Here is a 24454-nt window from a genome sequence, read left to right as displayed (position 1 = left end):
GGTAGGTGTTATCATCACTCATTTCATAAAGGACGAAATTGGCTCAGAAAAGTTCTGGTTTGGCCCGGTGGGGAGAGGGGGGAGCGGGAAAGGGGAAGGCTATAAAGCTGGATCAGAGCCCAAGTCTTCTGACTCCAAACTTTCAAACCATCCTGAATCCGCAAGAGTCTCACACCAACTACTTCCACCGAGAATGGATTATTTTTATTTATTTATTTTCATGGGAAACTCTGGGAAGATCTAGGGGTTGGCTTCCCCCCACACACACACCCCCCCCACGGAAGCTGGGAAAAACTAACAGAAATTAACTCTACTCTATATTGTAGGTAGTTCTTGAAACAGGATATCAGGATAAAGTACCCAAATGCCAGCTTACTTAGAGAGAGTTGAGCAACTAAAGGAGGGCTATGACATTCTCTAGTCCAGATCTGAGTAGAAATGAGCAAGCAAGAGAAGAGAATACATACATGCCTTCCCTGTTAATACTTTTAGACACCCAGAGGCAAGACTACCAACCCACCTCCAGCCCTGATGGTAATGCTAAGTTAAATGGTGGTAAAAGAGATGGGAGGGGACAAGGGGAAGAGATGAGGACAAGGACTGAACCATCATGGGTATACAATAGTCTAAACCGTTCCTCTTCTGGCAAAATTTGTCACATAAATAATTCTGTTAGCTCCTTGCAGTTCTGAACATTATTTAGAACACCTTTCAAGAAACTCAAAGTACTTTATAAACTGAAAAGAATATGCGTATTAGTAAAACTGTAAGGTGATGGAAGACAGAAAGGTTAAGAAAACCTGAAAAGCATATTCTGAAAGATGAAAAGAGAAGTAGAACGGAGGGTGGGAAGCAAAGACAACCAGAGTATCTCAAGGACAGAGAGGCAACCCAAGAGCTCCATATCCTCCTTGGGGGCTCATTCCCCCCCGCCCCCCCCAAAGTGAAAGGAAAACAAAATACCAAGATGTGGCTCTGCTGAGGGAGGCAAAGAGAGACTAGAAACAGGAACTCAGGAATTCTAGCTGCCCAATTCACCTCTTTTCTGGAATCCACTTTTCATCATGACGACAATCTTAAAATCCCCAAGTTCCCATCTGGAGCTTTTCTACGAGGCATCCCTAGAGTATCCAGAGAGAAGCGAGGGTGGGGGGAAGCTGTATAGAGATAGCACCCTATCTTATCTTCAGAGAAAAAGGTCCTTCCTCTTCTCTAAAGTGCACTTCCGAAATGGAATGAACCCTCCCGGCCTTTCCCTGGCACTGCTTCAGTTCCGCTCAGACTGGGTACAATGTCTCCCCAGCATGGAGGTGCCCAGCCTGGCTGACCAGATAACACATGAACTGCAGGCAGCAGCACTGCAGTCCCCTCGGCCACTACAGTCCGTTCTAGGGAGGATACTTCGGTCTTGACCACAGAACAGGGCCCTGGCTCCAGCTAGCCTTCCCAGGCCACCTCAGGGGCAGGGAAGGATCTGTGGTCTCATTTCCTCTCCGCCGTGGCTTCTTTTTTCACTTCACTGAAGATTAGCTCTATTTCCACCACCACCAGTTCCTGTTCTCAGCAGCTGCAGCAGTTGTTTCCCCACAGATGGAGCTATGAAGCGCTGGTGTGGCTGCCACCTGGACTGTTCTAGCTACCGGAACAGACCCAACAAATCCTGAGTTAAAAGAGCTTTTTCATCCCAGAGAAGACAGCAGGAGAAGAAATTTTAAGGGACAGGAAGCAATTTCAAGAACACACAGTGATTACACTGGTGGTCATTTTATTATTATTTTTAATCTTACATAATAGTTATAGGTGAGAAACATTTTATAATGGAAATGTGCGAAAATATATACATTTATTACATAAAAATATGTATATATAATAAAATCCTAATAGAGAGCAAAGGACACAAACAAAAAGTGGCCAAAACACCTATGATGAAATGTTGATAAAAATGCAAAGTAAAACAAGATATCATTTCTCATTAATGAAATTGGCAAAGATTTTTAAAAATTAAATCATCCGGTAGAGCGTCGGCCTGCGGACTGAAAGGTCCCGGGTTCGATTCCGGTCAAGGGCATGTACCTTGGTTGTGGGCACATCCCCCGTGGGGGTGTGCAAGAGGCAGCTGGTCGATGATTCTCTCTCATCGACGTTTCTAACTCTCTATCCCTCTCTCTTCCTCTCTGTGAAAAATCAATAAAATATATTAAAAAAAAAAAATTTAAATCATCCGGTAATTGTTAGTTTGTAGAGAAAGGAAGACACTGACACGATGAATGGAAAAGCCAACAACTTTTTTAGAAGGCATATTTCTTAAAAGCTTTAAAAAAAAAAAATACAGCCAAAACCGGTTTGGCTCAGTGGTAGAGCGTCGGTCTGCGGACTGAAAGGTCCCGGGTTCGATTCCGGTCAAGGGCATGTACCTTGGTTGCGGGCATATCCCCAGTAGGGGGTGTGCAAGAGGCAGCTGATCGATGATTCTCTCTCATCGATGTTTCTAACTCTCTCTATCCCTCTCTCTTCCTCTCTGTAAAAAATCAATAAAATATATTCTAAAAAATTGAACCCACAATATTAAAAAATAATAATAATACATTTTTTATTGGTTTTTACAGAGAGGAAGGGAGAGGGATAGAGAGTCAGAAACATCAATGAGAGAGAAACATCAATCAGCTGCCCCCTGCACACTTCCCACTAGGGATGGGCCCGCCACCAAGATACATGCCCCTGACTAGAATCAAACCCGGAACCCTTCAGTCCACAGCCTGATGCTCTATCCTCTGGGCTAAACCAGTTAGGGCTTAATTCTCTTCTTTATATTCTTCTATATACTTTGTACTTTTTTATATTTTTAACTTCCAAATTTGCTTAATAAACTTGTATTATTTTCATAATCAGGAGAAAAGAAGCTACTCTCAATCCTCCTCCCTCTCTTTGAGGATACCTACATGCATTATTCTCTTTTTAGGAAACCATTTAGAAATATGTATTTAGGTATTTAAAAACATATCCTACAAACTCGCATGTTCAATTTTGGGTTTCTATCCTAAGGAAAGCTCTAAATACTGAAAAGTCTTTGTACACCAAGATGTTCATCACAACTTGTTTATGATAGCAAATAACCTAAATGTCCAACAGTAGGGGGATACTTAAGTAAACAATGGTCCATTCATTTGATGGGTCACTCTACAAGCATTTTAAAATGTTTACAATGATTAGCCTGGGAAAGCTAATAAGATAACAACAAAAATACCCCAAACTGGGTGTGTGTGTGTATATATATATATATATATATATATATATATATATATCCACATTATATAAAACCCAATGCAGAGACAAAAATAAAACATATTGGCTCCATTTAGTAAAGGAACTAAAAAAATATGCATTTTTTTTCTTCAACTCAAATCTTCAATCTTTTCTTCTAATTGCCCATGCTTTTTTTTCTTTTTTTAAAGAATATTACTTTAAGAGAAATAGGAAACAAATCTGAATCCCCTTCTGAACAATGGAAACATTCCCAAATGACAAGGAATCCATTCCAGCAGACCATCCCCACACATACATACACACACCTCCCTTAGTCTAAGGCTGGGTCACACGGGAAGGTCAAGCTCCGCTCTGTGGCCTAGAGTCTTCTCACTGAGGCCTCCATACAAGAGGGGTTCCCCTCACCCGCTGCTGCTGCCAAAGGTGCACACACACACACCCGCAAAGTTCTATTCCAGCCAGAACTAATTCACCAAAATCTCCAGGGCTGGGGGGAAAATTTCCACCATGGCAATTTGGAACTTGATATTCAGTCCCAACTTTTCCCCAGTCCCTTTCAGTTTCAAAGAAGGCCCCTCCAAGGCCTCTTAGACAACTAGCACCCAGACCAGCTTAGCCTCCACATCAACACTACACTCACTGCAAAACCCCATCATCAGTCATCACCAGGGGAGTGTGAGAGGAGGAGCCACGGCAGGGACAGCCTGTCACACAACCCACCCACCCCTGCTCCTGATGCCGAGAACCTCCTCCTGAGGGATATTCTGGGCTTTTTCTGGCGTCAGAATCTTCAGACTCTGTTTCAAGTCTAAGTCAGTCAGCAAAGAGAAAAACTGTTATCCTTTCAATGCCCTTACAGTCCTCTACCACCCCTTTCTATCTAAGGAAAGGCCGGTACTGGCCAGAATGCTAGCTTCTGAATACTCAAGGGTGGACTGTAATCTAGTTGGTACCAAACACAGACTGGTGCTTTATCAGACCAGAGATCAGCTCTCATCCCAGTATTAATAAAGAGGAGTGCCAATAACAACCCATCCCTAGACCTCTCAATACTCAACAGAATGGGAACTGCTGTTCAGATGGAGGTGGGTGGGGTGGGGAAGAGATGAGAGGGGCGTGTGGAGAGGAGGGGGTGTAAGAAAGAATCCCAAAGAAACAGCATAACAGCAGCCTTACATCGAGGCACCTAGGAAACAATACTATTTGTAGCGTACACAGGGTATGGGGGAAGCCAGATGGGACTGATAAGGGGCCTCAGCTATACCCAGGGATGAAGGGGAAGTGGGGGTCGGTAGGGAAGTCCTGGGCTGGGTTAGGACTCTTGGGATCAATGTCCTGAACAAATCACCTCATGACCTCAGACTTCGAGCTCTCCAACCTCGGCTGACAGGCTATAGGTCATCTGTCTGCATCAGAAAGCTGGGTGTCTGTGGTCTTGACTCAGCAATGATACAACTTCCTCCACCAGGGTGCTTTTCAGGGGGGTTTCCATAGTTACACTGGGACTGGGGAAGCCCTCCATCTAACAGCAGCAGACTTATCATGAGATTGGCTTCATCAGATTTCCAAACTTAAAATCCCAATTTGGGAATATAAGTGGTCTCAGATCTAAATCATTGCTAAGAACTACAGATGTAAAATTACTACTTACTGAGCATTTAGTAGATGCAGACTTTGCTAAGCACTTCACTTCCAGTTTCATTAAATCCACATAATAATCTCATGTGGCAAATACTATTATTACCCCTATTTATAAGAGGAAATTGGGACTCAAAGAGATTAAGTAACTTGCTTGAGGTCAAACACTTTTCTAACTAGAGACTAGAGAGCCAGTATTTGAGTCCACTTTGACTTGAAAATCCAGATGCTTAACCAGGACACCAGTATGTCACCTCAACAAATCCCCCAAATACTATTTGGCTTTTTCTGAAAGCAAATCGATTATAAGTAAAACTGACAATCTTGGAAAGAAAAGGATGAAAAAGGAGCAGCTTGTCTAACCCTTGTCTTGATTGTCTGACACACAAGCAAGAAAAGCAGCTGCCCTGGCCAGTGTGGCTCAGTTTGGGGAGCATCATCCTGTGAGTTGGATTCCCAGTCAGGGCACATGCTGAGTTGCGGGCTTGATCCCCAGTAGAGGTTAGGCAGGAGGCAGCCAATGTCTCTCTCTCCCTCTCTCTCTAAAATTAATTAAAAAATATTTTAAAATGTTTAAAAACGAGAAAGCAGCTAATCTATATTGAGCATCTACTGGATGCCAAGCTCCTTACATACAGCTCACCTTCCCCCCCCCCCCAACAATACCACAGTATGGGTATTATTAGCTCCAAATTATAGATAAGTAAATCTATAAAATTTATAGATGAGGCTCAGACTGGTTAAGACAATTGCTAAGCCAGAGCCCTGTTATTTCCTACTACGCTCTGTCTCTCCCGACTTCAACAAATATACCTGAGACTATTCCAGGGTCAAACAGCCAGCAGCTAGTAATGTTCCTGAAGGATAGTAATATAAAGAGATATTTAACAGCCTCTAGAGAACTCAAGTCCACGAGAAAGCACAATTTCCATGTGCTGGAATAGTGAGTTAAAATCCCCTTCTCTCTTAAGACGGCTAACTAGCCCTGGCCTGCCCTGTACCAACCCCCATCAGCAGCAGCTCGGGCACACAGAACAAGACCAAAACAAAAGCCACAAGGAAACAAATCAAAACTTTATACCAAAAGGAAGGCTTGCAAGTGGGTGGTCCAATCCCCTGATTAACCTGGGAGCTCTGGCTAGTAATCACATGCATTTTGTGGATATTAAGCCATCAACTTGCCAACTAAACACATGTATCCACCAAGCTCCAAGGAGGACAAGGTTGATTCTGGTTCTGAGCTCTCACAACAAATGGCCTGGCAGCCCCTACCTGAGGCAGCCCCCTACCCAGGCCACCTCTTTCTCTACTATTTCAGAGGCTACATCACGCCAGCTCACTGGGGGTTTTCACACCCCCACTGGAGTGCATGCTCCCTCCCACTGCTTTTCCCAACAGTTGAGCTCTTGTTCTCGAGGGCACCAAGTCCCAGAGATGGCCACAGCACATTAGTAATCACTGACTCACCCCACCCCCTTAGGAGGCAATGGAGAAACACAGAGGGCTGCAGGATGTATGGCCCAGATCCCTTTGGCCCTCTGCAAAGCTGTGGGCAGAGAGGTGCCAGTAACACTGCTTCCCCGTAGGACCCCATGGATGCCCTCTGATCGGGCTGTGGTGCCAGTGGGCTGATGTCGGGCTCTGCACCCTCAGAGAGACCAGGATCTCCAGACAGCTTCACTGAAGCCAACAGATCTAATCTCACGATTCCAAGGCAGATGAAATCCAATAAGGCTGCTAAGTCCACAACTTATCCCTTCTCATGGGCAAAGGCACAGTCAGCCCTTCGGGTCATACCAACGATAACAGCCGCATTAACACTGCTGCTTAGAGAGTTCTTTCAGGAACTGAGAACTGTTTCCCCCAAGTCATTTATTTTACCTCTGTTAGGAAATATCCCATCACCAAGTTCACTTTCTTTCTCCAAAACTTGATTTTCAGCTCCAACGTATCTCTGGCTCCATCCCAATGATCCCAGCTTCGATCCTCTCTAACCCACCCAGCCACCGGAATTCATGTCCAATTCCCATAGCAAAGGAGAATCCCAAAGTCAGCTCTAAAACCTCATCTGTACAGATCCTTTGGGAACCTTTCAGAAAGACTAAAAAGAAACAGGCAGCCGAAACCGGTTTGGCTCAGCGGTAGAGCGTCGGTCTGCGGACTGAAAGGTCCCGGGTTCGATTCCGGTCAAAGGCATGTAGTACGTTGGTTGCGGGCACATCCCTGGTAGGGGGTGTGCAAGAGGCAGCTGGTCGATGTTTCTCTCTCATCGACGTTTCTAGCTCTCTATCTCTCTCCCTTCCTCTCTGTGAAAAATCAATAAAATATATCAAAAAAAAAAAAAAAAGAAAGAAAAAGAAAAAGAAACAGGCAAAGAACACAAATCAGCCTACTAGGGCTTAACATAAAAAGCAGGGGGTGGGGAGGAGCGGCAGGAAGGTTTGTGTATTGTTTCAATTGGAAAAATACACTAGCGAAATGGCTTATCCACATGTTCAGCCCTTTCAGGCAAATCCACTGTAACTTCGCAGGATGCCTGCAGGCCGTTCTGAAAGTGAGTCGAATGGCATCGCTCTTTATTCCACCTCCTTCCAGATCTGCCAGTCCCCTCCCCATTCCCCCGTAACCTCCCCCAAACATCTGGTCCGGGCTGGGAGTGGGACCCGCTCCCTGGAAAGCCTCCATATTAACACGAGAGGCGGTCTCCCCAGTCAGAGCCCGGACTTAGGCTCAGAGTGGCCCGGCCCAAGCTCCTGAGTTGAATGTCCCCGCACCGGCCAGGGGCGCAGGAAGGAGGATCGAGGGGCCTGGGAAGGACGTCGGGCGGTGGGGAGAAGTGCGGAGGGCAGAGAAGGGGGGGGGCGGGGAGACGTCTGGAGCCCCGGGCTGGGGACCCCTCCTCCGAAGTGGCCGGTGGTGGAGACTTCGTCGTCCCCGACGGGGCTGTCGGGCCGGCCGGCCGGCGGCTGCTCGGAGGCTTCCAGAGAGAAAGGCGCTGGAGGACGGGGTCTGTCGGAAGCCCTGACTGAAGGGGTGGGCCGGAGGGGGAGCCGCGGCCAAATCCCACCCCGGGCGCTGCGACCTGGGGGGCGGTCGGAGGGGGAAGGGACGGGGCTCCGCTCTCACCAGCACCAGGGCGAACCTCTCCTCCAGCTCAACGGGCTCGGGCATCGGCATCTTGCCGGGCGGCGGCAGCAGCGAGACGGAGGGCGGTTCGCCCGGACCCCCATCGGCGCTCTCCAGGTTGCCCATCGCGGCGGGGCCCCCTCGGGGGCCTCAGCCCCCCACCTCCACTCCCGGGGGGGGCTTGGGCTTGGCCGCTCCGTCCGGCTAGCTTATCTCAGCGCCGATTCCCCGTCCTCACTCCTCGGCCCGGTCGGGGACGCCGGGGGCTTCTCGGGGGTCCGCAGGCGACCGCCCGCAGCGAGGGCGGAGGCCGCGCAGCGGACAGCGGCTCCGAAGCTACCGGCGCCGGGGCCACGGCTCCGGCTCACACCCGCGCCTCGCCTCTCCCGGCGCACCAGCCCGGCGCGGCCCCTCCCCGCCCCCCGCGCTCTTTCCCTTCCTCCCCCGCGCACCCTCCCCCCCTCGCTTCCTCCCACCCACTCGCAGCCGGGGCTCTGGCTTCCCCCCGCGAGCGCCGACTGCAGCCCGCTCGCCGCGCGCCCCATTCATGCAGGCCCCTCCCCCCGCCCCGCTCCCGCCCGCGCCTGATTGACGGCCGCTCCTGCCAATCACAGCGCCTCCCGCCCCCGGCGGCCTCGCGCCTGGCGCCTAGCGCACCCTGGCGGCCCCGGCGCGCATTTAATCGCTGCAGCGGCGGAGGGTAGGAGGTGTCCGTGTGGACAGCTGGGAAATAGACCCTTTTCCACGAGGAGCTCACATGTATACAAATGCGTAAAATACAGGGCCAAGTATGCAAAGGTAACTACAGGAGAAGCAGAAATAACTAGGGAGAGAGTAAAGACGTCAGGAGTCATCATAAAGGAGATCCTGTTTGAACCTGACAATGAAGGATGAGGAAGACGCCGACCACAGAAACAGGTGAAAAGGCATTGAGGATAGACCCTTACCACCGTTCGGAGGTCGATCTGGCTGGATGTGAAGCCGGAGGGGCAAGAGAAGAATGCTGTTCTGGGCTAAGTCTAATGGTAGGTCACTACTGATGATGCGATGGACATCTGTTTTCCCTGCCAGCCAAGCCTCCATCTCTCATCCTCAAGTGATAGCACTCCATTTCCTTTCAGGAAACCACCTCTTCCCCATTCCCAGTCCATGTAGAACTGACTCCACCCTGATTCCAGGGGACCCCATGACTCAGGGCCTGACCAGGCAGTCACGGGGTTTTCTTCCTCTACCTTAGGCGATTGTTTTAGGAATTGACACTTGACCCAAACCCAGAATATGACTCATTTCTAAGGCTTTCTCCGGAGCAATCAGGAAAGAGGCACTCTCTTTCCAATGGGGTTGCTGAATTTTTAGAATGTAAACCTGGAGCTGCTGGTGGCCATCATGCCATCATCCATCACACCTCAAGCGTCCCTGAGAATGAAGCCAATGCAGTGGAAAGCAAAACCAGGACGTAAAGACAAAGTCTTAGTCACATGCTGAGACTCTACATCGAACCATGCCTGCAGTTAACACCTTGCTTTTTTATTCATTTATTCAATAAATACTTACTGAAAAGCAAATTAAATGGCAAATACTGTTCTAGGCATTGAAAATACATCTGTGAACAAAAAGGCATACATCTTGCCCTCTTGGAATTTACATTCTGGGTAGGAGAGAGGTGGACAATAAATAACAAATAAAATGTACAGATGTTAGTGAGAGGGATTGAAATTTTAAATAGGACAATCAGAGAAAGCCTCACTAATAAGATAATATTTGCATAACATTTGCATAAAAATCTAAAGTGAAGGAGTAAGCCATGTGGCTACCTGGGGAAGAATGTTCCAGACAAAGGGAATGGCTGAGTGCACACTGCGCCTGGTGTATTAGAGGAGCAACAAGGAGGCCACTGTGGCTGGAATATAATGAGCAAGGAAAAGAGTAGAAACAGATGAAGTCAGAAAGGTAACCAGAAGCCATATAGTGCAGGGCACTGTAGGATATTTTAAGGACCTTGGCTTTTCTCTAAGGTTAGGTAGCCATTGAAGGGTTTTAAGCAGAGAAGTGACATGCTCTAACTTGTTTTAAACAATCGTTATGGCTCTTATATTGAAAACAATCTGAATAGAGGCATGGGCAGGGATGCCAGTTAGAAGGCTATTAAAATAATCCAGGTGAAAGATGATGGTGGTTTGGAGCTGCATAGTAACTGTACAGGCAGAGAGAAATGCTCAGATTCTTTTTTTTAACCTCTAAATACTTCCGTATTTCTTAAACTCAAGAACATTTTCTACATAACCACAATGCAAATGTGTCGAAATGAGGAAACAACATTGATAAAAACACTATTATCCAACCCACAGACTTCATTCAGATTTCACCCATTGTCCTACTTGTCTTCTGTCGTAAGGATTTTTCAGGTCTGGGATCACCTGTTGCATTTCAGTGCTCATGTCTCTCCAGCCTTCCTTCATCTGTATCAGCCTTTATTTTTACTTAAAAAAACACACACACAACACTAATCTTTTTATTTTGGTATAAATTGAGATTTATAGAAAAGATGCAAAGATAGAGAGTCCCAGTATAACCTTCACCTGGCTTCCTTTAATAGTTACATCATACATTGTATATTTGTCAAAACTAATAAATGAATATTGGTGTACAAGTCTTAGTCCTTCTTTCTTTGTTCTTCTCAACTTTGAAGAGAAAGAGCCAATTATTCTGTAGCATGTCCCTCAATTTGTATTCATCTGATACTTCATTAGATTCAGGTTATGGATAGGTACCAGGAATACCCCAGAAATGGGGCTATTTCTTCTCATTGATCCTATCAGGTGACAGGCAATTGTCACTTGTTCCCATATTGATGATGTTAACTTTGATAACCAAAAATCCTGGACATGTCTTCCAAATTTCTTTACTTAGTTACTATGTAATTAGTGACAAACCTGTGGGGAGATTATCTTAAGCTATGTGAATATCCTGTTCCTTATAGTACGTTGATGGCTTCTACCTGAATCAAATTATTATGATTGTCAAATAGTGGTGTGTTTTTCTTTAAAGAAGATCTCAGAGAGAAGAAGGGGGTAGGGGTAGGGAAAGAGAGAGGAGAAAGCAACATCCATTGGTTGCCTCTTAAATATAACACGACTGAGGATCAAACCTGCAACCTAGGTATGACCCCTGACTGGGAATTGAATCACCACCTTCTAACCAATTGAGCCACACTGGTATCATTCCTTCTGCATTTATTAGTTAACACTTTACCATAGGGTCTTCCCTTCTCCCTTGTCTTTTTATTTATTTCTGTCAAAATGGATCTATGATTCTAATTTTATTCAAAGGACTATAATTCATTACTATCATTACTCTTTTGATGCTCAGATTGTCCTAGATTTGGTCAGTGGGAGCTCCTTCAAGCCGGCTTCTGTGCCTGCCATTCTTTGAGCACATTCTCACTTCTGGCACAACATGGTGTAGGCTTACTCTCCCAGCCCTAGGCCTGACACGGTCATTTTACTAAGGACCCCTGTTAATGGAATGTGATAATAGAATTCAAGATCTGGAAACTAGCTGTGTTCATTGCCTCTAAAGTGTCATTGCTTATGTCCTGTCAGAGGACAGAGTGAGAAAAATAGCCATTTTATATCATTCTTGCCTTTCGCCATATTATATTTATAACTCCTTTCTCTCACCATGAGAAGCCTGGCTCCTCAAAAAGATAAGTATATTTATTTCTTTGCTCAATTCTACAGTGCACATAAATTTGCTTCAAAATTACTGTTAACAATAAACCTATTGCCCTAGCTGGTTTGGCTCAGTGGATAGAGCATCAGCCTACGAACTGAAGGGTCCCAGGTTCAATTCCCATCAAGGGCACGTGCCTGGGTTGTGGGCTCAATCCCCAGTAGCAGACATGCAGGAGGCAGCTGATCAATGCTTCTCTCTCATTATTGATGTTTTTTTCTCGCTCCCTCTCTAAAATCAATAAAAATATATTTTAAAAAAACACAACTAGCCTATGAAGTCAAACTTAAGTTTTCTTTGCATTTCTTTTGTCCTTTTATTTTCAGACTGAGGATAATGAAAGTACTATAGCTAAAAGTTATTTTAGCTTCTGCTGCCAGCCTGATCACCCCCTAACCATTCCCATGCCAGCCTGATTGATGTCTAACTTCTCCCCTGCCAGCCTGTTTGCCCCCAACTTCCCTCCTCTGCCAGCCTGGCCACCCCTAACTGCCCTTCCCTACACAGTTGATCACCTCCAACTGTCCTCCCTTGCAAACCTGGTCCATCCCAACTGCCCTCCCCTGCTGGCCATCTTGTGGTGGCCATCTTGTGTCCACACAGGGGCAGGATCTTTGACCACATGGGGGCAGCCAGCTTTTGTGTTGAAGTGATGGTCAATCTGCATATTACTCTTTTATTAGATAGGATAGAGGTCTGGTGCATGGGTGGGGGCCAGCTTGTTTGCCCTGAAGGGTGTCTGGATCAGGGTAGGGTTGCCTTGGGGTATGGGGCGGCCCGGGGGAGGGGCCTGTGGTGGTTTATAGGGTGGCCACGTCCCCCAGCTACCCAAGTGGAGGCCCTGGTATCTGGAATTTATTTACCTTCTACAATTGAAACTTTGTAGCCTGGAGCAGAGCCAAGGCCCCTGCTCACTTCATGGCTATCTGTCCCCATTTCTGTTAAGGACTTATGTACCTTCTATAATTGAAACTTTGTATCCTTGAGTGGAGGCCTAGGCCAGCCAGGGTGTGTGGAAAGCTTGGCTTCCATTGCCAGGGATACCCAAGCCTCTCTCAACTGCTCTCTGTGGCTGCAGCCATCTTGGCTGGGGTTGATTTACATACTCGCTCTGATTGGCTGGTAGGCGTGGCTTTGAGCGGAATGATGGTTAATTTGCATATTACTTTTTTATAAGGTAGGATGCTCAAGGAGCATCTAGCAGAGAGGAGAGCTTTGATAAGACTGTAAACAGCAGTGTATTCACCCTTGTGTGGTTTCTTGGTCTCTGTTCCTTTGTTTTTAATTTTGTTTGATCATCAGATTTACATACTCTATTGTCTTCTGGAGTCTTGCTTTCATTGTTAACTCTCTACTCACCCATCTTCAAAGCTTTCTTACTTTATATAGGATAACTCCAAAACTTGACCTGGTATTCAATGATCTATGTCACATGTGTCAAACACAAGGCCCGCGGGCCAAATCCAGCCCGCCAGGCCTTGCAATGTGGCCCGCACCGCGCTGTCATCACTGCACTCCGCTGTCAGTTTATGACATTGTCAGTTTATGACTGTTCAGTAAACCATTCGGCCCGCGATTTAGGCTGGATTTTAGATTTTGGCCCCTTCTCTGATTGAGTTCGACACCCCTAATCTATGTGGTCGGCAAACCGCGCTCGCAAGCCACATGTGGCTCTTTGGCCCCTTGAGTGTTCTAAGGCCACTTCTTCAAAACAGACTCGCCCAGGCGGAAAACCAACTTCTGCGCATGGGCCACGAAGTTTCAATTGCACTGTATTGCGCGCCTGCACGTGGTATTTTATGGAAGAGCCACACTCGAGGGGCCAAAGAGCCGCATGTGGCTTGTGAGCCACAGTTTGCCGACCACTGATCTATATCATCTCTAAACTTCAGTACCTTTTTAAAATATATATATATATTTTATTGATTTTTTACAGAGAGGAAGAGAGAGGGATAGAGAACCAGAAACCTTGATCAGAGAGAAACATCAATCAGCTGCCTCCTGCACACCCCCCACTGGAAATGTGCCCACAACCAAGGTACATGCCTGGACCGGAATTGAACCCTGGACCCATCAGTCCGCAGGCCGACACTCTATCCACTGAGCCAAACCAGTTTCAGCTCAATGCCTCTTTAATCTACTTTTCCTCTTATCTGGCTCTAATATTTCATGAATATTTTGCTTCAGCTGAAAAAGTCCATCTTTAAACATTGGTTGTACATTCTTATATTTTCAGCTTTGCTCTTAGGGATAGACAGCATGAATAATGGCTCTCCAAAATGCCCTTGCCCTAATCTCCAGAACCTGTGAATATGTTATTTTACATGGCAAAAGGAACTTTGCAGAAGTGATTGGAAGATCATCCTGGGTCAACCAAGAGGTTCAGTATAATCACAAGGGTTCTTTTAGGAGGGAGACTGAAGGGTCAGAATGAGAGAAGGAGATATGACTACAGATGTAGAGGTCAGAGTAATGCAGGACCACAAGCCAAGGATGCAGCTTCCTCTAGAAACTGGAAAAGGCAAGGAAACAAATTCTCTGCTAGAGCTTCTAGAAGGAACACAGCCCTACTGACCTGTAAGACCTATTTTGAGGCCTCTAACCTATAGAACTATAAAATAATAAATCTGTGTTGTTTTAAACCACCAAGTTTGTGGTGATTTATTACAGCAGCAATGGGAAATGAAGACACTTCTGCTGTGTCCCTGATCTGGATTTCTGTTTTCATTGACACAGCCTATTCAAATCCCATCCAAGCTCAGTATAATCTAGGTTGTTCTTTTATTTATTTTATTTTTTAAAATATATTTTATTGATTTTTTACAGAGAGGAAGGGAGAGGGATAGAGAGAGTTAGAAACATCAATGAGAGAGAAACATCAATCAGCTGCCTCCTGCACACCTCCTACTGGGGATGTGTCTGCAACCAAGGTACATGCCCTTGACCAGAATCAAACCTGGGACCCATCAGTCTGCAGGCCGATGCTCTATCCACTGAACCAAACCAGTTAGAGCTAGGTTGTTTAAAAAATATATATTGATTTCAGAGAGGAAAGGAGAGGGAGAGGGAGATAGAAACATCAATGATGACAGTGAACCATTGACCAGCTGCCTTCTGCATGCTCCCTACTGGGGATCAAGCCTGCAACCTGGCACGTGCCCTTGGCCAGAATCAAACCTGGGAACCATCAGTCTACAGGCTGATACTCTATCCACTGAGCCAAACCAGGTAGGGTACTATAATCTAGTTTTTAACAAAATGGAACAAACACCTATTGGATGCCTATCATGTGCAAAGCATCTGGCTAGATAACAGTAGATAAGGAATCCTATATAATAAATGTGTAGTATGCAAATTGTCCCTCAACCAGGAGTTCATCTGAGAGTTCAACCAGGGGGCAGGGCTAGCTGGGGGAAGGGAGGGAGTACTGGCCAGCCGGCAGCCTCTAGGGGCCCTACCAATGCATGAATTTTTGCGAGATATAAAAATGAATAAGAGATACCATAATTTTATTTTTTAAAATATATTTTATTGATTTTTTACAGAGAGGAAGGGAGAGATATAGAGAGCTAGAAACGTCGATGAGAGAGAAACATCGACCAGCTGCCTCCTGCACACCCCCTACTGGGGATGTGCCCGCAACCCAGGTACATGCCCTTGATCGGAATCGAACCTAGGACCCTTCAGTTCACAGACCAACGCTCTATCATTGAGCCAAACCGGTTTCGGCTATTTTATTGATTTCTTACAGAGAGGAAGAGAGAGGGCTAGAGAGTTAGAAACATCAATGAGAGAGAATCACCGATCAGCTGCCTCTTGCACACCCCCTACTGGGGATGTGCCCGCAACCAAGGTACATGCCCTTGACCGGAATCGAACCCGGGACCTTTCAGTCCGCAGGCTGATGCTCTATCCACTCAAGAGATACCATAATTTTAAAAGAGCTTACCATTTGGAGCCAGGAGTCAGGTAGGAAAATAGAGGAGGAGTATGGACCAAGTTTGAAGGCACCAGATTGGATCAACTCTCTATATAAAACCCTAATATGCAAATAGACCGAATGGTGGAACAACCAAACAACCAACCAGTCGCTATGATGTGTGCACAGAACATGGCGGGCATTGGCTGTAGCGGGATGGTGGGATGGTGGAGCAGGTGAGTGGGCGCCAGACCAAGGTGGGACACCGGTTGCTGTCATCAGGGTGAGCCTCTGATGCTTTCTGAAAAGTGTTTGCTCCCCTATGCCGTGGTCCCACCCTGCACTCACACCTGCATGCCCGGCACTGGCCCTGTTCACTCAGCACCATCAGCAGGTGTGAGTGCGCAGCTGCCAGTCCCAATCACCCCTGAGGGCTTCTCTACCTCCCTCTGCTCCTGAGGGGCGATTGGGGCAGGAGCCGCCACCGCTTGCACCTGATGATGGTGCCAGCCCCGCTCGCACTCACTGCTGGAGCCGGCCCCAATCACTCTGCACCACTAGCGGGTAAAAGCAGGGCCAGCACCGTCAGCACATGGGACCTGCTGTGGCGGGAGCAGGGCTGCAGGCAGACAGCGGACCAGAGACCGCAGCAGGAGGGCCCGGGTCGGGGCACGTAGGATGGGCCGAGACCTGCCCCTGTGCCCACCACAGCCTCTCAGCCCACAGTTCCTTTCAAGGTGCATGAATATGTGCACTGGGCCCCTCGTTGTGTTGTATTTGTGGGTACCAGCTTTTAAACCCCATCCTGGTATTCTCCCAGATTCAAATGATTATGACTCTTATTTATTTATTTTCATTTAGTACTCAATTCAACATTTACTGAGTCTATTACATGCAAGACACTGAGCCAGGTGCCATGGAGAATACCCAGATACATAACTTGTGGTTTCTCTGCTGCCTTTTATTGTTTAATTATTTTTGTGTATGTCTCGTCTGGACTGTGGGATTTTTGTTTGTTTGCTTAAGACATATGTATCCAGTACCTCCTTTATTTCAGGTACAAAGGAAGATTCAACGAGGAATAGGTGTCTTATTTTTCAGGTGCTCACAGTTTAGTAGGAAAGACTCTGAAAATAATGTTTACAAAACAGTGTGGTAAGTGTTGTAACAGAGGGGTATACTCAGTGCTGCTGAGAGAACTGAGGATGGAGCTGTAAGCGAAGGCTTCGGGAGGTTAGACAACCCCTGGGCCAAGGCTGAAAGAGGAATAGATGTGCCAGAGAAACAAGTGAGGCAGGGAGATAAGAAGATGGTAGAAGGAGGGGTGATCAGGAAGGGGGAAAGGCATTTTGGGTAGGAGGAACAGCACAGGCCAAAATGGAGAACTGTGAAAGAGCACAGAACGCCTGAGCAGCGGTAAGAATTTTAGTAAGGCTAAAGCATAGAGTGGAAGAACAGGGAACAATGCTGGAAAGGCAGGTCAAATCAAGTTCAAGAGGAGTCTTGTGCTCAGCTGAGAAATTTGCCTTTTATGCAGAAAATAGTTCTGTGTCCTACACAGTTTTTAACTAAACTCTTTGGAAAGATTCCTTTAGCAGCACTTGAGAATACAGAGGAGAAGATAAGGGCCTGAACCAAATCAGGGCATGGAGGATAAAAAGAAGTAACGTTTGGGGAGAATGCCCTGACCAGTGTTCTCAGTGGTTAGAGCATTGGCCCATGCACCAAAGGATTGTGGGTTCGATTCCTGGTCAAGAGCACATTCCTGGGTTGTAACTAATCAATGTGTCTTGCTCACATTGATGTCTCTCTCCCTTTCTCTTCTCTCTCCCTCCCTCGGTCCCAGTTTCCCTAAAAAGTAATGGGAAAAATTTCCTCTAGTGAGGATTACAAGAAGAAGAAGAAGAAGAAGAAGAAGAAGAAGAAGAAGAAGAAGAAGAAGAAGAAGAAGAAGAAGAAGAAGAAGAGCAGGAGGAGGAGGAGGAGGGAGGAGAAGGAGGAGAAGGAGGCGGGAGGAGGATTATGAAAGGAATGTCCAATATTGGAGAGGGTGCAGGCTGGGCTGAGGGACACACCCCCCATGCACGAATTTCATGCATCAGGCCTCTAGTCTATACTAATAAAAGCCTAGGTGGCATTTCACCCTCATGTCCTTACAAGATGGCCACCCCATGTCATCACAAGATGGCTACCACAAGATGGCCAGCAGGGGAGGGCAGTTGGGGGTGATCGGGCCGGCAGGGGAGAGGTTAGGGGGTGATCAGGCAGGCAGGCAGGCAGGTGAGCAGTTAGGAGCCAGTAGTCCTAGATTGTGAGAGGTATGTCTGACTGTGGGATTGGGCCTAAGCCTGAAGTCAGACAACCCCCAAGGGTGCCCAGATTGGAGACGGTGCAAGCTAGGCTGAGGGACACCCTCCCCCAGTGCACGAATTTCATGCTCTGGGACTCTAGTGTATCTATATAATAGCGGAGGTGCTATTATATAGTGTATCTTATATATTATATTATATAGTGTATCTATATAATATCTATATAATATGCAAAATAACCAGGATTCCATAACGTCACAACCAAACAGCAGGGACCTGAGGCTGCATGACACTTGGCTGGGACAAGGGACCTCAGACTGTGCCCCTCACCTGGCAGGGCTTGACGGGGGACCTCATGCGACAGCCCCTGCCAGGTTAGGCAGCTCCTTCTGCCCTGGCACCAGGCTGGGGCACCTGAGGCTGCCCCTCCACCTGGCAGGGATTGATGGGGGTGGGGCCGGCCAGGTCTGGTCTCCTGCGTTTTCGAAGCGCATGCAGGTGGTGGGCAGATACTTGACTCTAGGTCCCATGGCATGCCCCAGAGTCTGATAGGAGGGAGATTTTCATATACCTTTTACTAATTTTCTTTCATCTCTGACACTTCTATTATAGAAAAAGGGCAAATAGCAACATTAAAATATTTCCTCTAATTAATTCCCTTTTAATGTGCACAAATTTTGTGCACCGGGCCACTAGTTCAGTCTATAACAGAAATATACACCTGAGATAGAATCAACAAGACCTATTAGATAAAAGTGACTAATATTCTTGTAGTACTTTATAATTTACAACTTTTTTTAACATCCACGATCTGATTTGACCTTTATGCTATAGGAGTATTATCCTTATCCTCATTATATAAATGAGTAAACAGACTAAAAGAAGTTAAATAATATGTCCAAGTCATATGCTAGTAAGTGGTAACTTTGACTCTAAACCTGGCCTTGGCCTCATAATCCCATGCCATTCTGATTCTCTTATGATAGGTGAGGGCATGAAGACTGAAAAGCTGAGGCCAGCTTGAGGTCTTACCTTTAGTCTCTAGGGAAGCCCAGAATCTCCATTGGCTCAACTGCTGCCACCTCCTTATTCAAAACACGTTTAAACTTCTGCCTCACTTTCCCCCTGGAAGCTCCTACTTTATCCTTAGCCCCGCTCCTCTAATGTCTTTAGAAACACACACCTGCTCCTTCCTTCACTTTCCTGAGAAGGTGTGGGGGAGAAATGGGAACACAGATATTTAAAAGTTTTGCTTAACAGATTACAGATGGAATGATCATCTCCTTTCTAATTGCTGACTAATTCCTACTCACCCATTGAAAAAACAAACAAAAAACAAAACAGCTCACAGGTCATCTCTTTCATGACTTCTCCAAATTTGATCGAGATCTTATCTGTGGGCACACAGCATCCCAACACATCATGATATCATCAGATTGTGTAAGCTCCTTCAGGGCAAGTTGATATTCCAAGTATCTAACAATAGGATCCACTTCATGTCTGTTATATGCTCATTAAACAAATAGATTATTTCATACATTGTCACAACCTTCCCACATGGTGGGAGACCTTTTATTCTTTATCATTCTTTCCAAATACAATCTCCTATCACTCAGGGCTCAGGGCAGGAAACAAAAACCCCTCCAAGAAGCTTAAGGATACAAGGACATAGAGTCTTACAAAGTAAACTGGGAAGTCTAGAGGGGCCCTCTGGGCTGAAATTCCAGAAATGACCTCCAGAACACGTGAGGAGTGCGCTGCCAGGGAAGCTGCACCTCTGCCACAGTCAGGAGGGTGGGGCAGCAGGAAGTTTCCACTGAGGACTGGGCTGAAGAGCAAGTAGCTACAACTCTGATCCAGGGAGCTTGAAACTGTGATCAGGACATTGCCGTGGCTACACTCTGATGCAACCACCTCTCAATATTTGCAAAGCTAGAGACATCTTTGGATCGCTGCTGTAAACACATGTCACATGTCCATGACCTTGCTTGCCAGGAGGAACAGCTAACGTAGTATTTAATGGTCTTTGTTTCACTTCTGCCATCTAAATCTCATCCGAGTATATCTGACTGACTGCCAGGTGTTCTGAGAAATATAATCCTTAGCTTTCCAGCCTCTGCAGTACAGGAAAGCGCACTAGAAGGAGGTGAGAGTATGTGCTGAATGCTAATTAACCATATCTGCGGCTCTGTGTGTCTGAGATCCACCCTATGTCTTATCATCTGGAACTGGGTGTCTTCCTCCTTCCCCACCCTCTTGCTCAGTGCCCTGGTGGCTAGTTTAGTCTTTGGCCTTGTTCCCATTAGCCTAATTCTTCAGACAACAGTTTGCCCTCTTCTGTTTCGTGGGTGAGGCAAATTTCTCACCTATGATTCCACAGTTCTTTAGAAAACAAACAAACTGATGTATAGGATTTCATCAAAATTAAAAGCTAATGCTCTTTGAAAGGCATTGTTAAGAGAACTGAAAACAAGCCACCAACTAGAAGAAAATATTGTAAATCATATATCTGACAAAGGACTTGTATCTATACATGTAATAACTTTCAAATCAATAATAAGAAAATAAGCAACCCAAAAAGAAATGGGTAAAATATTTGAACAGAGTGTTCACAAATAAAGATAAAAGTATGACAATAAACACATGAAAAGATATGCAATGTCATTAGTCATTAGGGAATTGCAAATTAAGACCACAGTGAGATACCACTGTACACTTAACAAAAAAAAAGCCTGGTCTGGGTGCTAGTAAGGATGTGGAGAAATGACCTCTCATATACTCTGGGTAGGAGTGTAAACCTACAATCACTTTGGAAAAGAGTTTGGCAGTTTCTTTAAAAGGTAAACATATACTTACCATATGACTCAGTCATTCTACTCCTGGATATTTACTCCAAAGAAAAGGAAACATACGGGCACACAAAGACCTGAACACTAACCCAGTCATGTGCCTAGTTTTTCCATAAAATCTCCTTGTCATTTAGTTCTCTTTTACTCCAATTGTTAGCATCCTAATATGCTCAAGTGGTGAACTCTTAACCTTTGCCACATTATCAGCTAGAATCGAGAGGAAAATGAATAGGAATATATATATATATATATATATATATATATATATATATATATATGCCTAAGCGACTGGCAGACTGGCCAACCAGCCAACCAGCAGGTAGCTATGATGTGCATGACCACCAGGGAGCAGATACTAAATGCACAGGCATGGAAACATGGAACAGACTGATGAATCTCAGAGTGAAGGGGGAGGGGGAGGGCAGGAAGAGATTAACCAAAGATCTTATATGCGTACTAGAGGCCCGGTGCACAGATTTGTGCACCGGAGAAGTCCCTCGGCCTGGCCTGTGGGGATTGGGCTGAAACTGGCTCTCCAACATACCCTGAGGGGTGCTGAATTGTGAAAGGGCACAGGTCAGGTCGAGGGACCCGACTGGTGCATGAATCCATGCACCGGGTCTCTAGTTATATATATTTCTGCTTCACGTATCACCCCCAAATTTTGAGGCTTGAAAAGGCAACAATAACATTATCTTATAGTTTCTAAGGGTTAAGAGTCTGGGAGAGGCTTAGCTGGGTGCTTCTGCTCAGGGTCTCTTATGAGGTTGCAGTAAAGCTATTGGCTGGGGTTCCAATCATCTGAAAGCTTGAGTGCTTAGAAGGTTGAGCACTCTCCAGGCCTGGTCAGTGTGAGCCCCCAAAACTGGGCTGCCAGGGACCAGGGACCTCGGTCACACACTCGGAGCCCCACACACCAGCCAGGAACAGGTCGTTGCTTTGCACCCAGGACTTTTAAGACACGATGGATGTGGGGCTGAGAAATGGGAGCTAAGGGGACGTGACACTTACAGATGAGGAAACGTGTGCCCTGCCCAGCCCTCCCCACAGGTGGGCACACAGCACTGCCCACAACCCCACCCGGAGGAGAGAGGTCTCCGTGTCAGGGAGGCAGGCTGCTTATGCCACCAGCTGTCAGTGGCAAGAGGGAGAGCTTTCTCCCAGACAGTCTGCGCTCCCAGAGGATCCAGCACCACCTCCTCCGGGTCAAGTCCCCAGGTCTCCAGTCACAAATGTGGTTTCAGAAACCTGAGGACAAGTGACAGCCTGCACCCAGAGGCTCACAGCACAAAGGAACAGATAACCACACAAGCTGACGCCTCAGCACGGCCGAGACCCTAATCCACCCCTCACCCCTCCGCCCAAGGAAAATAAAACCAAAGTAAGAACACACACACACACACGTGCACACACACACACACACACACACGCACACGCACACGCACACAAGGAGGAGCATGGACCCTGTGAGATCAGACACAGAGGACCAGGTGGCTGGGAACGAAGCATGTGCTGTCTTCACATGAGAGATGGGAGCAGAAGCTTCCAGTCTGTCCTGGGCTCAGGGACCTTCCCACCCGACGTGGTACCCCAGGTGGACTACCAGCCCCCCAAAGCAGGCCTAGGAAAGTCTACTGAGCTGCACCCAAGGCCGCCGAGGGTGCTGGGATTAAACCTCCCACTTCTGAAATGCATTTAAGTGACCGCTGTACAGATTAAGCAAAATAATAAGGAAAGAGGAAAAGTGAAAGTGAAAACCACGCACTTGAAAAAGGTCAGATGTGGGCGCTCCGCCAACAGGGCCTCACTGCTGACTGCTGCTTACACTCAGAGGGCTGGCTGGGCTCCTTCTTGAGGCTCACGTGGGCATCATCCTCTTCGTCTCCCTCCTCTTCTCCTTCCTCACCTTCTTCAAAGTTGTGGTCATCCTCTATGGTCTCCCCCGTGAAGTACAGCATGGCCCTCGGGACTATCCGCTCTCGGAAGAAGTGTCCAATCTCATAGGCAGAGGCTAACGTGAACTCGGAATCTTCATCGAGTGACTCTCCACCCCCAGATGCTTTCAGCGGCCTGGAGAAGTTAGAAAGGGAACCATTGGGGACTTGCTTGGTGATGGTTCTGACAGATCCTGGACCCTTGTGTTTCATTTTTTTCTTGATCGTTTTGACTAACATCTTTTCTTTTCTTCCAGTCGATAGTGCACCCGGCAGAGTCAACCAACTATTTCAGGGCCTTCGCAGGAGAAGGGGTGGGCCTTATCCAGCTCGGACTTCATCTTGTTCGTTTGGTCAGGACTGAATTGATGAAGTAGTTGCTGGGCTCAAAGTGGAACCCTAAACACAAAGGACATAGGCTGCCCTGGGTCTGAAAACTTCACTTTCACATCTTGAAGATGTTTCAAGATTGGCTCATCATATTCCTGGACTAACTCGCTCAGCATATCCACGTTTCTGAAGATGGTGAGCCAGAACTCCGAATCCCTCTGGGGCTGGCTCTTCTGCTGTCTCGGCTTCTTTTTCTGCGATGACTGCGTTACTTTTCATGTCTCTGGCCACTTTGTCCCCCTCTTCATTCTCGCTGTGCCACTCCCATTCTCCATCTGTCGACTCAGCCTCACCAGTGACAAACTCCCGTCCTTTGTCAGAGAGGCTGGTCCACACCACATCTGTCCTCTCCACGACCTGGGCCTCTTCGTAGAGCGTGGCTTCTATTCAGCACACTCCACCTGAAGTTGTTTCAATGCGTTGATTTTTTTTTTTTTTTCTGCTGTAGGTAAAGTCTCTCTGTAGCTGGAAGGAGTGTGGGAGACACTGTCAAGCCACTCCTGCAAGGGTGCCAGAACTTAAGGGTTCTGGCATCACCGGATTGGTGAGCTTCTCTGTAGCACTCGCATCTTTAGCAGCTTCCAAGGAATCTGAAGGAGCCCCATCTGAAAAGCTGTTATCTGCCATCTGAATGTTTTTATCGAGCCCTCGGCCTGGTTATTTCCATGTTAGCTGCACATCAGCTGGACTCCTAGTGTAAATGCTTTCCATCTAAGCAAATCCAGATTAGTAGTCTGCCTCTAGCTCACTTCTTTCCAGGAGATGTCAAACCCTCAAGAATTTAATGACTTCTTTTGCAACTATACCCCAACTATAACTCAAGCCTACTGCTGGCCCATGGGGATATAAAGTAGGACCCTCCTACTTCAGAAACAGGAGAGAAGAGCAAATAAAAGGTCATGTTTTTTATATTTAGCTGGATTCAGATGTCAGGTTTCACTTCCCTTAGCAGATTTTTAGGTGACATCCTAACCACTAGCTTTCCTCTATGATTTAGTAAAAATAATGGAGAAATCAGAAGAGGGGGATAATTAGTTAGTCCTTCCTCCACATTGATGTGTGTTTGAATCCAAATAGCAATGACTTTTTCCAAAAGCATAAGTGATATCCTTGGAGCTGCTAACAGATATTCTGTGAGTTTGTTCTACAACAGTAAGAAAAAAAGTGGCATTCTTTAGAGGTTGAAGGGTGTTGTGTGTGTGTTTTTGTATCAAAATAAAGAATGAATCTTTGGAACAAAACCAACCAAACAAACAAACAAAAAATGCGCACACAGCCAACCATTATGGTTCA

The 24454-nt window shown here is 46.5% G+C and overlaps 1 protein-coding gene and 1 pseudogene across 6 annotated transcripts in view; both read right to left on the bottom strand.

Moving 5' to 3' along the window:
• FMNL3 (formin like 3) overlaps positions 1-8468 on the bottom strand; it is a 58157-nt gene extending 49689 nt beyond the window's left edge. For 4 of the 5 annotated variants that reach the window (XM_084877364.1, XM_084877366.1, XM_084877365.1 and 1 more), the window contains exon 1: positions 8029-8467. In XM_084877364.1, coding sequence (XP_084733490.1) covers positions 8029-8154 — 126 coding nt within the window. In that variant the 5' untranslated portion in view covers positions 8155-8467. Of the gene's footprint in view, positions 1-8028 lie in introns of all 5 variants that reach the window. The other variant, XM_084877368.1, reaches the window with a different exon arrangement.
• A 14144-nt stretch (positions 8469-22612) lies between these two features.
• Positions 22613-23797, bottom strand: LOC311619731 (nucleosome assembly protein 1-like 4; annotated as a pseudogene). Its single transcript has one exon. The product of its transcript is annotated as a nucleosome assembly protein 1-like 4 (transcript).
• Between the last annotated feature and the right edge of the window lie 657 nt (positions 23798-24454).

Source organism: Pipistrellus hanaki (assembly GCF_964339955.1).
Source record: "Pipistrellus hanaki genome assembly, chromosome: 3".
Taxonomy (NCBI): domain Eukaryota; kingdom Metazoa; phylum Chordata; class Mammalia; order Chiroptera; family Vespertilionidae; genus Pipistrellus; species Pipistrellus hanaki.
The sequence above is the reverse complement of the archived record's forward strand: the minus strand, read 5'-3'. Positions and strand labels throughout refer to the sequence as shown.